This window comes from Caretta caretta, chromosome 2 (assembly GCF_965140235.1).
Source record: "Caretta caretta isolate rCarCar2 chromosome 2, rCarCar1.hap1, whole genome shotgun sequence".
NCBI classification, from domain to species: Eukaryota; Metazoa; Chordata; order Testudines; family Cheloniidae; genus Caretta; species Caretta caretta.
Genome location: NC_134207.1, coordinates 48,492,439 through 48,508,991, shown reverse-complemented (window position 1 = coordinate 48,508,991; position 16,553 = coordinate 48,492,439). Strand labels below are relative to the sequence as shown.

The following is a 16,553-nucleotide window of genomic DNA, read 5'->3' as shown; positions in this document are numbered from 1 at the left end:
TAGCAAGAAGGTGTGAACAGGCTTCTTAATTGTTCTTCAGAGTCCCAGCTTTCATTTAAAAATAAAGTAAGCTTCTGACTACTATCATTGTGAACAAAATCTTGGAAGCATGAACAGGGCGCAACTTCTGCAAAGATCTCTGCGTGAATTTGCAAACAGCCTGAAAAACTAGTTCTGGATGTGACCTGGCTTAGTTATTTTAGTGGGTGCTTGCTCCAGTGATATTTGAAATGCCAAAATGCCAATTACATGTTCATCCTGGAATTAAGGAGAGAAGGTATCACATTACAAAGATCTGTACAATTTTCTCTGAGTAATTTTAACAACTAATAGCAGGGCTTCTGGGGGGATGCTGCTGGCTTAAGAAGGGGCACATCTTTCAAAAATTTTGCTAATGCAGAATTAGTGTGTTTGTGAGCATCACAAAAGAAATAGGTTTTTAGAAGGAATTCAAATTAGGGGAAGGGATTTCACTCACTGAGACTGGGAGGTTGTTCCATGCACTGTGGAAAGCACAGAAGAAAACGCAAAAACAAAAGGGAGAGGATGTAAATGGGATTAGTAGATTCTAAGGCCAAAATGGACTATTATGATCATCTGGTCTGACATATATATAACAAAGGTCATAGAACTTCCCCAAAATAATTCTTAGAGCATGTCTTTTAGAAAAAAACATCCAATTCTGATTTAAATTGTCAGTGATGGAGAATCCACCATGACCCTTTGTAAAGTCTTCCCCATCCAGTAAATATGGCCTACATACTTTGTTCCCAGATGTACATTTATATTTAGCTGTATTAAAATGAATATTGTTTGCTTATGCCCCAGTCTATCAAACGATCCAGATTTCTCTGAATCAGTGACCTGTCTTCTTCATGATTTACCAGTCCCCACTTTCTGTATCATCTCCAAACTTTATCAGTGATGATATTGTTGTCTTCCAGGTTATTGATAAAACCGTTATACAGCATAGGGCCAAGAACCCATCCCTGTGGGTCCCCACTGGAAACAGACCGGCTTGATGATGATTCCCTGTTTACAGTTATATTCTGAGACCTAGTGTTTAACCAGTTTTTAGTCCATTTAGTGTGTGCCATATTAATTTTGTATTCTAATTTTTTAATCAAGATGTTGTGTGGTACCAAGTCAAGCACCTTACAGACATCTAAGTATATTACATCAACACTATTACCTTCAACCAAATTTATGATCTCATCAAAACAAGATATCAAGTTATTTTGATAGGATCTATTTTCCATATACCCATGTTGATTAGCATGAATTATATTAACCACTTTATAGTTCTTTATTAATTGAGGCCTGTATCAACTGCTCCATTATCTTGCTGTAGAGAGGGTTCGTCGGGCTTCGTCCCTCTCCGGTGCGGTGCGGAACCACACCACCTCCTTTAGTCCTTGCACAGCCCCTTGGGGAATTGGTTGGCCACAGGAGTCCTGGCTCAAGCTGTCGGGCAGGGGGTTGAGCACACACATGTAACAATTAGTGGATAACCAGCCCAGGCCTTGGGTCAGGGCAGGGCAGCAAAGAGTCACAGTTCAGGCCCTCAGGCAGGGGCTGAGCAAACTCAGGTAAATAGCACACCCAGGCTTCAGGCTCCGAGGGCCTGGGAGAGGGGTAGAATGCCACCCAGGCGTTGGGGATGCAGGTGACATAGGTTCCGACTGTGGTGCAGCCAGACTTGGGTCAGTTGCCCCCAGGCTACTTCCCAACTCCCCCTCTGGAGGTACCTGAGTCAAGGTGGAGTCCTCAGCGGGGGTCAATCACCATTGGATCCTTGGGTAGCTGGTGATGGGTAGGCTCAGTGACTCTTTTGGGTAGCTGGTGAGGGGTAGGCTCGGCAACTCTCCCACATGCTGATCTGTGTTGAGTACTGGCCGGTTGTTATAGTCTCCACAGCGGGAGCTGGGCTGGAGACGTCTGGCCTCTCCAGCACCTGCCTCCCAAGTGAGCTCTGAGGTTGGGCTCTAATACTTCCTGTCTGGCCTCTGACCCTCTGGGGGGGGGGGCAGGCTTGGAATGCTCTGGCTCCGCCCACTCTGGTGTCCAGCGGAGCTTGTCCCTCTCCAGGGCACCAGGGAACCACACCGCCTCCCTTGCCTTCGGACAACATCAGGTTGACAGGCCTATAATTACCCAGGTCATTCCATTTACCCTTTTAAAGAATTGGCACAACATTAACATTTTTTCAGGTGAGGCTGGCTTCATGAGCTAAACACAGAAACAAGACATGACGTACATACTCTGGTGGAGTTGTGCAGGAGCCTGAAGTCAACTGGCCCGACTCTGATCTCACACTGGTTTTATACTGGTGAAACTGTTGTCCTTGTTTTCAGTGGTGTAAAAAAGATCAGAATGAAGTTCACTTGTGTGCATAAGGCTTACTCCAATGAGTAAGATTTACATGAGACTTGTTTTATCAACAAATGTACCTTTAAAGCTAATTGTCCTTATAATTGAGGATGCTTACTGGCTCTCTGGATCAGGCTATATACTACCATATTTTTTGACACTAAAAAGCCCGGTACTCATTTCCTTTCCCTTCTCTGCAAGAACAGCAGAATATGTAAAGGGTTTTCGTTCCCCTCCTCTGACACATGATATTTTAGAACTTTTTTCCATCGTTGTTTTCAGAGAGGTGTATGATTATTGCTCCTAGGGGCCTGTGTGGTGATGTGCTGAAAGGAACAACTTTGAGAATAGATATAAAAATTACACACAATGAAATGCTGATATGCCAATTACTCTGCAGAGTTTTCTAGGGGAAAATAGAGAGACCCAAGAGAGACAGCAAAGAAAATCATTTATATTTTCACAGTAATATAACTGAGTTATTAGATAAGAAACAGAAGATAGCCTTTATATACCAAAACCTCTTTAGCATTAAATTATTGTTCCTTGCATTCTTGAACAGTATGCTGTTGAAATATAGTGCAGTATTAAAATGTATTCTATGCAGAAACCTTCACACTTTATTCTTTCAGGGACATTTCCATTGTTGGCTTGTTTAAAAAAAAAAATAGGAAATTCACAGCAGTAATAGAAGAGAAAAAATACATTTAGAAGTGTATTTCCCCAGACACTGTGATGGAAAACCTACAGGTCTCCTTCTACTATCTAGGCATTCCATGATTCCTGTTAGTGTCAATGAGGGTTGCACACTTATATGGTGAGAACAGGCCCTTGTATTCTGTTTTCTTTCCCTAGAGATTAAGTTTCATATTGAACATATGTTCTATGTGCACAGCAGTGACAAAGAAAAAAAAATCGGTGTCAACACAGTGATCTTTATTAAAATCTAACCAGAAATGGAAGTGACTTGAATCTGTCATTCTGAAGCATCTTCCTTCTAACACCGGTTTAATGAAAAGGAATCCGTACAGCCTTCCTTGTTACATTTCTTTGCTACTTTCTACATTTGAGACTGGAAATTTGTGTATTCTCCTTTACTTCTTCAGTACTCTAGGGCACTGTACTGTATGTTTGGCCGTCTTTCTGAATTCTCTTTCATTGTAGGAGTTGGAATTCATATCTGATACAGCCTTGCTTTTGGAAGAATTTCTGCCAAGAATTCAAGCTTTTTGATCATAAGCATAGAATTGAAACAATAAATTCAAAGGCCTAATTTGTATTGACAATTCTTTTTTTTTCATAAATATACACATGTGGCCAAAATCTAGAAGCAATTCCAGGTAGATAGGAGAATGAACCAAAACCCAAGAAAAGCTTTGATCCTTTTTGAAGATTTAACCGAGAATAGCCATCACCACTTGGATTGTCACCCATGAACTCTTCATCATGACAAGATTTTTGATCTTGCATAAAGACAAAATGTCAGCCTTTTTCATCTTAATAAGGAACCCTTTAAAATTCCACTTATCCCAGCACTTCTGTTCTTTTCCTCTTTTAAGTCTCTAATTTGAGTTTCTGGACTTTTTGCTTCAGGAAACAATTTTCTATCCACCCTAATATATATATGATCAAATTCATCACTGGTGCACCTTCACTGACCTAGCAGAGTTGCACCAGCAATAAATTTGGTCCGTAAAGGAGTGCAGTGCAGTCAACCAACTAAACTGTTACTCTGATGCAAGGAATATTCACATACTGAAAGGCAGCAAAGGGCTTCTATTCAGCAAGGCACATAAGTGCTTAAAGTGAGCATTCAAGTGCTGTGCTGAATGGGGATCGACTGCTAAATTGTGGTCTTAATTATGTATTATCTTGAATAGAAAAGATTTGTGCCAGAAGAAATGCTTTTAGCAATCTGAATAGAGATGAAAATAACATTTGAAAAAGTTAATTACCTGATTATCAAATTATTTAGTATGATGGAAAATAGCATTTATAATAGTAAGTGTTATAGGGACTTTGTCAAGTTTAAAATACCTTTACATTTAAATACCTGTCTGAAATTGTTTTGCTATTATTAAAGGTGTCATAAATATAAAGGGAAGGGTAACCAGCTTTCTGTATACAGTGCTATAAAATCCCTCCTGCCCAGAGGCAAGACCCTTTCACCTGTAAAGGGTTAAGAAGCTAAGATAACCTCGCTGGCACCTGACCAAAATGACCAATGAGGGGACAAGATACTTTCAAAGCCGGAGGGTACGGGGGGAACAAACAGTTTGTCTGTCTGTGTTATGCTTTTGCTGGGAACAGATCAGGAAAGCAGCGTTACAACTCCTGTTAAGTTAGTAAGTAATCTAGCTAGAAATGCGTTAGATTTCCTTTTGTTTAATGGCTGGTAAAATAAGCTGTGCTGGATGGAATGTATATTCCTGTTTTTGTGTCTTTTTGTAACTTAAGGTTTTGCCTAGAGGGATTCTTTATGTTTTGAATCTGATACCCTGTAAGGTATTTACCATCCTGATTTTACAGAGGTGATTCTTTTACCTTTTTTTTAATTAAAATTCTTCTTTTAAGAACTTGATTGCTTTTTCATTGTTCTTAAGATCCAAGGGTTTGGGTCTGTGTTCACCTGTACAAATTGGTGAGGATTTTTATCAAGCCTTCCCCAGGAAAAGGGGTGTAGGGCTTGGGGGGATATTTTGGGGGAAGATGCCTCCAAGTGAGCTCTTTCCCTGTTCTTTGTTAACACACTTGGTGGCGGCAGCATACGGTTCAAGGACAAGGCAAAGTTTGTACCTTGAGGAAGTTTTTAACCTAAGCTGGTAAGAATAAGCTTAGGGGGTCTTTCATGCAAGTCCCCACATCTGTACCCTAGAGTTCAGAGTGGGGAAAGAACATTGACAACAGGTAATACAAAGATTACTGTAATTTAGGGATTAAGAAAAAATGAGCTATTTCTCTATTTGTATACTTTATGCATTTTATTGCACTTTCTGGATAGTCACTTTCACTGCTTCTCTATAGCCAGTTTTCCTGGTAGTTTGTCCGAGTCTTTGAAACAGAAGCAGAAGTGAGAGAAATGTTTTAAAAGTAATAAAATATGGCTGAAAAACTATAACAATTGGTGTGGGGACTTGGTAATAGGTGTAGTACCTGAAAGTTCTTTTAGCTCATTTTTTGAAACTAAGGAAATGTCAAGTTCAGACTCCTTCTACATTTCTTTTCTTTAATGCAGCTGAAAAAAGCATTTATGTAGCTGTTGATCACATAGAGAAGAAATACTTATTATTTAATCCATAGAGATATATTATTATATTTCTTGTATTATGGGTAAATATAGTTTATATTAAAAAAACAACAGAGTCCTTGTGGCACCTTAGAGACTAACAAATTTATTTGGGCATAAGCTTTTGTGGACTAGAACCCACTTCATCAGATGCATGGAGTGGAAAATACAGTAGCAGGTATATATACAGAGTACTGGAAAAAATGGAAGTTGCCTTACCAAGTGGGTGGTCAATCTAACGAGACAATTCAATTAACAGTAGAATACAAAGGAGGAAAAATCACTTGTGTAGTAGTAATGAGGGTGGCCCATTTCAAACAGTTGACAAGAAGGTGTGAGTAACAGCAGGGGGAAATTAGTATGGGGAAATTAGTATTTGTAGTGACCCATCCACTCCCAGTCTTTATTCAGGCCTAATTTGATGGTGTCCAGTTTGCAAATTAATTCCAGTTCTGCAGGTTCACACGGGAGTCTGTTTTTGAAGATTTTTGTGGAAGAATTGCCACTTTTAAGTCTGTTTTTGAGTGACCAGGGAGATTGAAGTGTTTTCCTACTAGTTTTTGAAAGCTATAATTCCTGATGTCAGATTTGTGTCCATTTATTCTTTTGTATAGAGACTGTCCAGTTTGGCCAAAGTACATGGCAGAGGGGCATTGCTGGCATATGATGGCATATATCACATTGGTAGATGTGCAGGTGAATGAGCCCCTGATGGTGCGGCAGATGTGGTTAGGTCCTATGATGGTGTCCCTTGAATAGATATGCGGACGTAGTTGGCAGCGGGATTTGTTGCAGGATTTGGTTCCTGGGTTAGTGTCTTTGTTGTGTGGTATGTAGTTGCTGGTAAGTATTTGCTTCAGGTTGGGGGGCTGTCTGTAAGCAAGGACTGGCCTGTCTCCCAAGGTCTGTGAGAGTGAGGGATCGTCCTTGATGATGTGCTGGAGAGGTTTTAGTTGGGAGCTGTAGGTGATAGCTAGTGGCCTTCTGTTACTTTCTTTGATGGGCCTGTCTTGTAGTAGTTGACTTCTGGGTACCCTTCTGTCTCTGTCAGTCTGTTTCTTCACTTCAGGTGGGTATTGTAGTTTTAAGAAAGCTAGATAAAGATCCTGTAGGTGTTTGTCTCTGTCTGAGGGATTGGAGAAAATACGGTTGTATCTTAGAGCTTGGCTATAGACAATGGATCATGTGATGTGGTCTGGATGAAAGATGGAGGCATGTAGGTAAATAAAGTGGTCATTAGGTTTCCGGTATAGGGCTGTGTTTGTGTAACCATTGCTTATTAGCACTGTAGTGTCTAGGAAGGGGATCTCTTGTGTGAACTGGTCCAGGCTGAGGTTGATGGTGGGGTGGAAATTGTTGAAATCCTGGTGGAATTCCTCAAGGGCCTCCTTCCTATGGGTCCAGATGGTGAAGATGTCATGAATGTGTTGTGTGCTTTTTGTGAATTGCTAACATCTGATGTAAAACCAGCTTTGACAATCGGAGAGGACTATGAGCCGAGCTTCTTTGTTGCTAATACTTACAGAGCAACCCCAGCTGCACACCAGCCACTGCTGCTTGCATTTGCTAAATGCAGTGACCCACTCCTACCAACAGGGTGTACTTTTCCTATTCACTTTGTGGCTGTGGCTCTTTCTTGTTGCAGGGACATTTCTGTGGCCTCTTCTTCAACACTAGGATCTTCATTCTCTCTCCATTGCATAAGGCCCCCTATTGAGGTTCACTGGGTAACTGCCTGGCCACTAAGAAGGGAGATTCAGGCAGTTAAGCAGAAGCTGTGGAAAGACACCAGGAGTCACCTGGGGAAACTGGAAGGCTGAACAGATTTACATAGAATTTTCTTCCTTAATGAGAAACTGAGTCACCTGGAGCAATAACTCTTCAGGCACTCTTGCTCAGTCGCTCTGACCCAGACACCAGTCAGAGGGGGATGCTGTTGCCAACTCTTGATTTGTATTGCAAGTCTCACAATATTTAGTGGAGTCATGTTTACATGAGGATCTCATCTTAGCTTTCATTTAAAAATCCAGTAAGTTTCTAGCCCTCCTGGTTGAAGAGAAAAATGTTAAAAACCAGCCCCTAAAACCTCAAGCCACTGGGAATAAAAATAATCCTAAATTATTATATTTTTAAATCTCTTGATTTTCTCTTAAGCCAATCTCATGATTTTTGAATGCTTGGGACTGGCAATACTGGGAGGAGGTGTTTAACACAATGACCCTGGGTGGGTTGGTGTCAGTCGGTATCTGTCTCTAAAATCATGAGCTTCTATTGCATGAGATAAAATATCTAGGTCGATTAGAGCTAGGCTGTAGCGGACTCCTCAGTGTCTGGTAGTCCACCCACTAGGGAGGGACAGTGGTGCTCTGAATAATCATAGGTTGCTGGCTTGAATGTTGACAAGATAGCATGTGTCTTTATGACCTGGGAGAATCATACTGGCTTTTTCTTTGTGACCTCACCTGAAGGAGGGGGTGGAAGGCAGGGAGGAGGAGTTGGGATTCCAATGGGGCTCCCTCAGAAGAGACCATGTTGCTGCCCCTTGCTGCTTCTGCTTCAGCTCCCAGGAAATCACAGACTTGTGAGTGTGTAACTCTTTTTGCTGCTGCTGAATCAACCTAATTGCTATAGGAGTATTGCTAAATCCCTGCTGTAATGGGACTAATCGTGGGTTTAATTGGATTTTTTTTACAAGCCAATGGAACAAGTTTTCATGCTAAAATATTTACATACGAATGTTTTTATTTCTTTGTTTGAAGCATTCACTCATAACATTTCTTAAAGTCTAGATATTATTGTATGAGATACTTGTATTTGTCTGCACAGTACAGAGGACATTTAGTATGCTACATAAATAATTTCCTTGGGGTTATAAACTTTTTTCTCATTTGAAATTTTATTTTGTTTTTAAAAAATATAGAATTGACATGAAAATCATTGATGTGTAACTATTAAGGCCCATTGGCCAGGTGCCACTAGTGTGATATAAGAAAAAAAACCCCACCAAAACCCAATACTGGCTGGCATAGAGACTATAAAGTATATAAGATATTGCTGAAACCCCAAAGATTATAGGATGAAAATGAAATAGTCAAGGTAGCTTTTCAGCATTATGACAGCCATGATTCTGGCTGTTTCCAGGAATGCAAAGAATGGAATATTTTACTTAAAAACAAAAATAGTAGTTTCATTTTAATTCTTTGTCTGGAGGAGGGTACTAGATAGACAGGCCCTCTTCAAACTTTCTCCTTTTTGTTATTTCTTTATATGGAAGATTTTTCCTATGTGGAGGGCTAATGTTTTCTTTCTTCTAAATGAAAAATGCACATTAAGAGTGGGATTTTCAAAAGGGCTTGGCATTGGCCTCACTCTGCCTCCATTGAATCACCCAGATGGGAATTTTCCCATTACCTTCAGTGGCAGCAGAGCTGGGCATTTCTGAGAATCCCACCGGGGTGTTCTGCTTCTTTGAAAACTGTTGCTGTTGTAGGCCAGGTGGGTGTTCAGAGTTTCCGTCATTTAAAAAAGAAGAATAAATCAATTAGGTTTAAATACATTCAAGTATTTATTAGCCAGATATCGATTCTAGGGCTCCCGCCCCCAAATGTGTCCTGGAATGACACTTGTGGAGTCACTATGACAGCTGATGACGTGTCCTTTGGAATGGCCTTGGGTTGTGAACCACGGGACTGTGATATGTTAAAATGAGGCAAATGGCTTTTCTGTCACCTCTTCACAGTGATCTTAGGTCAGAGAACTGATGCAAAGGAAGAGAGGGAGAAAAAAGGGTCCTTCTAGATCTGGGAAATGAGTGGAGGCTATGTGTTTCATGCTCACTCTTTTGAAATTCTTTTGTATTCATGATGCACTTAACTTCCTTTGGAAATTAGCCCTGTTTGCTCAGGGCCTGATCTGGATAAGGATGGAACAACTGCAAAGTGCCCCCACTGATTTCCATAGGAGTGATGGGTGTTCAATAGGGGTTCTGCATTTCTCAGGATGAGGACCTAACTGTGTCAGACAAACACTGGGGTGAGAAATTGGCCCCACTTAAATCAGTGGAAAAATTCATATTGACTTCAGTGCGGCCAAGATTTCACCCTTAGGACAGCTAATCTTTTTGTCTGATCTGAAATGATTGGCTCAATAAACTCAGAAAAGAGCAGCAATCTTCAGCTGAACAGTTATCTGGCCCATTCTTGTTTGGAAATCCTATGGACAGTAAAGAATGTGAGCTCCAGAACTGATAGTTTTCCATCTGTCACATAGATTTGCTAAGAAAGATGAAAAAATAAAACTAATTTACTGGAATTAAAATGAATGAAGTAATGACTGTCAGTTGATTGGGCATAGAAACAGGAAATATTACCTCTGAGAAGGAGAATAACACTTACATTTTAACTTATTGTGTTTAAAAATGAGACCCATGCTTTAATAATATGTATGTCCCTAGCCTTTAAGGAAGCTATTTTGGACCTTTTGTCTCCAGTGGAAGGGCTTATGACATTTACACTTTCAGTGACACACATTACTGGCACTCATCCTATATCATTTAGTTTGGCCTAATTATTTTCAATGATGAGTCAGGGGCAGTTGAATGTGTTGCATACATCCAGAGGCTATATACTAGCACTGCTTCATTAGGCACATGCTACATGCCCAGGGACACTCCAGGCAGTTAAGCATCTGTGCCAATTTAGACTTGCATGTTTTCAAAAACTTTTCTTGAAATATTTTGTATCTCTTTTTTCCCATCCTGGTCCCAGCAGCATACGGTCCTCTATCATTAAGTCCCATAGCACAGGATAATGTTATTCTGTTCACAGAATGGGGCATTTTGAATGGATCGTTACAAGTTGATTATAACACTTAAGGACTTGCGGTATTATTTTAAAAATACTTATGTCCATCCATGTGCAAAGCCCTTTTTGGTAAACTAAACATTTTGTCAAAAGGTAAAACATTATGGGCCAGAGTTGCAAAGCTGGGGCACATGCAGTTGCATTGCTGCATTTGTGTATGCTTGGACTATGCACACAGATACCAAATGTATACACAAGTTTATAGTTATATGTGACCGGTGGGTGACTACCTGGCTACATACATGCTTTCTCAGGCTTTTGAGGAGAGCTAAGTTCGAGGGCCAGGTTTGGCTTGGATTATTTATTTGTGGTGTATGTTTGGATTGAGAAAGGGGTGAGGATGATAGGCTTATTTACCTGTATGCTTTGGGACTTAAAAGTAATGCCAGGTTGCTCTGGATGTGACTTATGTCTATTTATGTAAATAATATATAAATACAAGATTTCTGTTCCATAAAATGCAATATAAAATTTGTTCTATAGAATAAAGTGAACTAATAGGACTAGGGTATAAAGTTTGAGTTGTATTGCCACAGGACTTTATATTATTATTATATTATAGGGATGGTGGAGGCAAAATGTGACTTAATTGTGTAATCAGTCATTTAAAGCATTTATTAGAATTAAAATTGTAGAAATTATGTGGATATTAATCAGTTTTCATTATAGTTCTTTGCACTTCTCAGTTCTGTAATTACATGGTGGCATCTGTCATTGCTGATTAATTTGTAGACAGCTGTCTCCTCCCACCAAGGATTTACTGTGTACCAAGTCAAACTTTTCATCATCTGGAAATGTGAAATAAAAGTGCCACTAATTTGGGGGTGTCAGATTTTCATTCTGTAATTTTGGAGGGCAGGCACCACTGGTTAGAAAGGCTGAGATCAGTATTTTTTTCTTAGCATTTTCTGAAGTGAAAGTCCAACAGGTTGTACGCAGTTCTGCCAGTACTGGGTAAAAGGAACTCTGGCAGTTGAAAGCTGGCACCTGGGATTGGAAATAGCAATCACACCTTTCTTAAAGCTTCTTGCTAAAGGCATCTGCATGTTGGCTTCAGTAGTCCATGAAAATTTGTCCTGCCTATAGAAGTGGAAGAGCAGTCTGAAAACAGCAAAAAGCTTCCCTCCTAAACCAAGTAGGATTTAAACATGCTGGCTGTCACTGTGCCTCAGTGAATCACAACTGACAATACCAAATTCAGGACAAACTGCTGAAAAATAGGGCAGACACACCACAAAATGGGTGATTATTCTTCTATAAGATATATCCACCCAGCAACAAAAGTAAACTTCTGTTTCACCACACTAGCTAACAAGAAGTCAGAAAAGCAATATTCCAGTCCTTGTATCACCACCAGAAACACTAGACTTAATGATGAGTGATTATTTAAGACCAATTGAATCAACCAAAAGGGTTCTTCTGATCCCAAAAGGACCAGCCACATACCCAGGTGAATATATAGCTCAGGTCTTACCCAATAATCACACTGTTGCCAAACCTTTAGTATCTAATATCTAAAGGTTTATTTATAAAAAACAAGGTGAGAGTTAAAATTGGTTAAAGGAATTAAATACATACAATAATTGCAAAGTTCTTGGATCAGACTTATAGCAGTGATGGAATAAACTGCTGGCTTGTAAGTCTCTGGTTGCTTCCAATTAACTGTAAGGTCCTCAGTCCCTTGTCCAGAGGTTTGAGCAGGAAAGAAGCAAAATGGAGGTGCTTCCAGGGCCTTTTCAAACAAAGCCCTCTGCATAGCTTGTGGAAAAATACAGGTAACAAGATGGAGTTTAGTGTCACATAGCCTCGTCACATGCCCTTGCATGCTCTGCTGAGTCATAGCAGGGGCCATCACCCATACTCTAGTTAGAACGTTCACATGAAGTCCATTAAGTGCAGATAGGAGTCTTCCATGGTCCATTGTAGGTTAAGTGTTCTTTGATGGGCCATTCAACTTGAATAGTCCCTTCAGACTATGCTGGCTAAATACTTTGTGGATGTTATCACAGGAGCAAACACATTTGAAATACAGGTACATAGTCAATATTCATAACTTAAGGTACAAAATTGATACATACATACAAATAGGATAATCATAGTAAGCAAATCATAACTTTTTCATAGACATCTTACATGACACACTTTGTACAAAATTTGTTGTGATTATTTAACAGTGATAGCAACAATGATTGACATAGTCATATTTTAATCATATAACGTCACACTGGGTGAACTCCGGGCCCCATTATAGTCAACAGGAGTTTTGCCATTGAATTTAGCGGGGCCAAGAGGTCACCTGCAGACATTGCTGAACACCTTTTCCTAGCTGTTGCTCCTGGAAGGCCTGACACCATAAAGGAAATAAAAGCTATGTCCCATGTCCTGGCCACTTAGCCAACGAAATGTCAAAGAACCAGGTTCACTGAATGTGGTGCAGGAAGTCTACATGACTTTGTGCTGCAGGGTGGATTCAATGGAGGGCAGGCAGTGTTGCACTCGCCTGCCTGTCTGCTCACCTACCCTTCCTTGGGGTTTCTACTAGGGCTGTCAAGTGATTAAAAAAAATAAATCATGATTTCGAGAGCAGTTATGTAACAAAACAAAAAAAATCTACATTTGTAAGTTGCACTTTCATGATAGCGAGATTGCACTACAGTACTTGTATGAGGTGAATTGAAAAATACTATTTCTTTTGTTTATCATTTTACAGTGCAAATATTTGTAATAAAAATAATATAAAGTGAGCAGTGTACACTTTGTATTCTGTGTTGTAATAGAAATAAATATATTTTAAAATGTAGAAAGCACCCAAAAATATGTAATTAATTTCAATTGGTATTCAATTGTTTAACCATGCAGTTAAAACTGTGGTTAATCATGATTAATATTTTTAATCGTGATTAATTTTTTTGAGTTAATAACGTGAATTAACTGCGATTAATCAACAGCCCTCATTTCCACTCATTTTAGTTAACTTCAGAATCCACTAGGACAGCATGGGAGTCCAGCCAGTGGAGGCTATTCAATCAGCACAGCCCTTGCATGCCCCATTTCAGGCCCAAAGCCTACTCTTTCTACGTTCTGCAGGTTGCTCCATCCCCCATAGTACAGGATGGTTCACTGACATTGGCCCAAAGGCTGAGAATCTACATTTCTACACTGTGACGTCTGGAGCCAAAAAACACATGTTCTTGCTGCAGGACTGGGCAGTGTGAAGTTTCTAGATGGCCCGCTCTCCTGATGAGCTGGCACTCAGCATAGAGGATAACAGTTGTATCTGACTGTAACATGCAGCCTGCGAAGCATTATATAAGGATACATTAGAAAGGGCTAGAAAACACCCTGTTATCAGGCCAATTATTGTAAGAGACTCAGGTTGCATAACTATGAAAGGGAGATAGTTGTGGGGTTATACGGGGAGATTGTAAATGCTGCATCCTTAGCTCATGCAGCTCAGTACTGGGATGTTTTTCTTTTGGTCCTTGCAAGCTTCAAGTTCCTAAACATCACTTGTTTATAGGCATCACTAAAATTACAGTGAGCAATTAACATGAACACACCAGTGATTTTGCCACAAACTGGTTCAAAGACTCTATCAAATCTCAAATTCCTTGTGCCCACGTATTAGTAAGTTGGCTGCTGAGATGAGGTGGACAAAGCCTACACTGGACAAGAGCAGAAAGGAGTTAATTATTGGTCCTGCCCCACACCACAACACCTGTTACCAATATCCAGCCTGGAGAAAGGGCTTGCTAGCTGGAAGGAGTCAAAAGGAAGAAAGCAGGCTTGAGAGCTGGGGTGCCGCACTGAAGAGATTTTTGGTTTTGAAGCATGGAGGACCTAGCAGAGGCCTGAGCAACCTATACCAGGAACAGTAGGAGCAAGCCAGTGAAAGCTTGAGTTAGAACTTCTGTTCATTTGCTTAATAAAGTCCAACCCCAGGAGGGCTGCATGGTGCATGGATTGTGTCTTAAAACAGTGTCAGAGCTGTGGGACGTTGAAGATGGTATCATTAATATAGTCACTGTAAAAAGATGTGTTATTATCTCACGTTAGCTAACTTGGTAGCAGTGAAGACAAGACAGCTTGGTTTAGCAGCTCAAGTTCAGGCCTATAGTAAAAGAACCTGAGGTTGAATTGAGCTGGTAATTTGAATGGGAGTTGCAATGAAAATACTTCTAATATTATATTTTGGCCTTTGTCTGTACATCTGCATATCTTGTAAAGTCTGGATTCATTCTAAAGATATCATCCACATGTTTTATTTATTATTTGCAGATAAGAAAAAAACTTCTAAGAGGGTAAACTATGATCAGTTGGATGCATTATGTAGCATCAGTGGGCTACAAAACAGGTAACTAACTCTAATGAATACACTTGCTTCTGTTTGTAGCTTTATTGGGAAAGAACATTAGTAAAGCAATTCTTAAAGTGTGGTTATAGTCTGAAAAGTCTGTGTGAAAGTGCAACCTTTTTACAGCGCAGATCTGCTCCCTGTACGTGTTATAGTCTTTCTTTAGTGACAAAAATAGGTTTATATTCCTTTTAACTTTACTTCTTCTTTACCCCAGAGCCAGGACAGCTATGCGAGAGTGAAGTGAGTTATACTACAGCAATAAACCACTCCAAGGGGTGCAGTGTTGGGCTATTAGTAAATGCCTTGAGTGTGTTTCAGTTATGCAGAAGGGGATCAGTAGATTACTAATACACACCCTGGGGAAGGTTTAGTGTTATAGCAAATAACATTCATTTGAAAAATTGGAGTGGAGTGGTGTGTTCTTGCAATATGAAAAATGCTTCATATTAGAAGAACAAGAGAAATCAGGGGATTATAAACAGTTTTTCTCTACAGTTTTAAATGTATTTACTGTTCATTGAACTTTAACTTTTCTCTTTTTAAATTTCTTAGGACTATGTTCAGGTCATACCCATGAACCCAGCTGCCTCTTCAGCAGCAGTTCTTGGCTCATCAGTCACTTGTTTTTTAGTCAAAATAAAAACACAGCCCCCCTCTTCCACCTCCCCCAGTTTGGCAAATAGATCCATTCCCAGGTTAGGCCACAATCCTGTAAAAAATGTATGCACACATTGAACTTTAAATACTTTCATGGTCCCATCAGCTCCAATGGGATTCCTCATTCGCTTAAAGTTTAAGCACAAGTGCAAGTTCAGGATTGGGGCCTAAATTGGGAACTCATCAATATTTCAAATTTAGCTTTTTAGAGTAGCAAGTGAATTAAGAGTGGCTAGAATAACAATCAATAAGCTTCTGCTGAAAAAAGAGTGTCCATTTTATCCTCCAGCTTCCTCTGCCCTCTGCTTCCTCTCTTCACTCATCCACCTTGGATGCACAGAACTACTTGCAGCATCAGGCCCTTGATTGCTAGGAATATCCCTTGTGCCCTTAAAAAAATATTTTTGTCTCTTTAAAGTGTATTAAATACTGTGCAAAAGAAGCAGAGAGAGGACTCAAATGCTTTCTCATATCCCATTCATAATGTTTTGATAAATAAACTTTGTGGGACAAGGCCTATCTTTGCTCTGTATTTGTACAGTGCCTAGCGCAATGGGGTCCTGGTCCAGGACTGAGGTACCCATGAACTACCTCAATACAAATAAATAATAAATACTGCACATTACAGAGATGAAAGCTTGACTCTGAAGATCATTTACTTTTGTAAAGTTTCCTAATCTACCACAATTATAAAAAACTCTTGTCATTAAAAAAAATTGATTCCTGGGCATGCAAAATCTCAGCCACAATGCTGCATTAATGCAGCTTTTTCATGTATCACAATAAAGTTCAGTTGTTTTATGTGCAGTGGGTTGCTTCTCAGATTTTGGATGAGATAAGTCATGCAAATCACATTTTTCTGTAGATATGCAGCTATCCAAAACCTTAAATCAAAGTTTTTGTTTTCTAATTAAAAAAAACAGCATTATGCAAATAAACTCAAGTCACCTGCACTCTGTAATGACTAGTTTACTTACTGCAGATGTTGTAATCCCACCACCTAATATGGAGCTGTTCATGG

General features: G+C 39.8%; 1 protein-coding gene across 1 annotated transcript in view; it reads left to right on the top strand.

The window, feature by feature from the left end:
- The first annotated feature begins 8,185 nt into the window (after positions 1-8,185).
- The window catches only part of CNBD1 (cyclic nucleotide binding domain containing 1), a 401,361-nt gene continuing 392,993 nt past the window's right edge, over positions 8,186-16,553 (top strand). Inside the window, exons 1-2 of the mRNA XM_048837242.2 lie at positions 8,186-8,237; positions 14,797-14,872. Coding sequence (XP_048693199.2) covers positions 8,186-8,237; positions 14,797-14,872 — 128 coding nt within the window. The remainder of the gene's footprint in view (positions 8,238-14,796; positions 14,873-16,553) is intronic.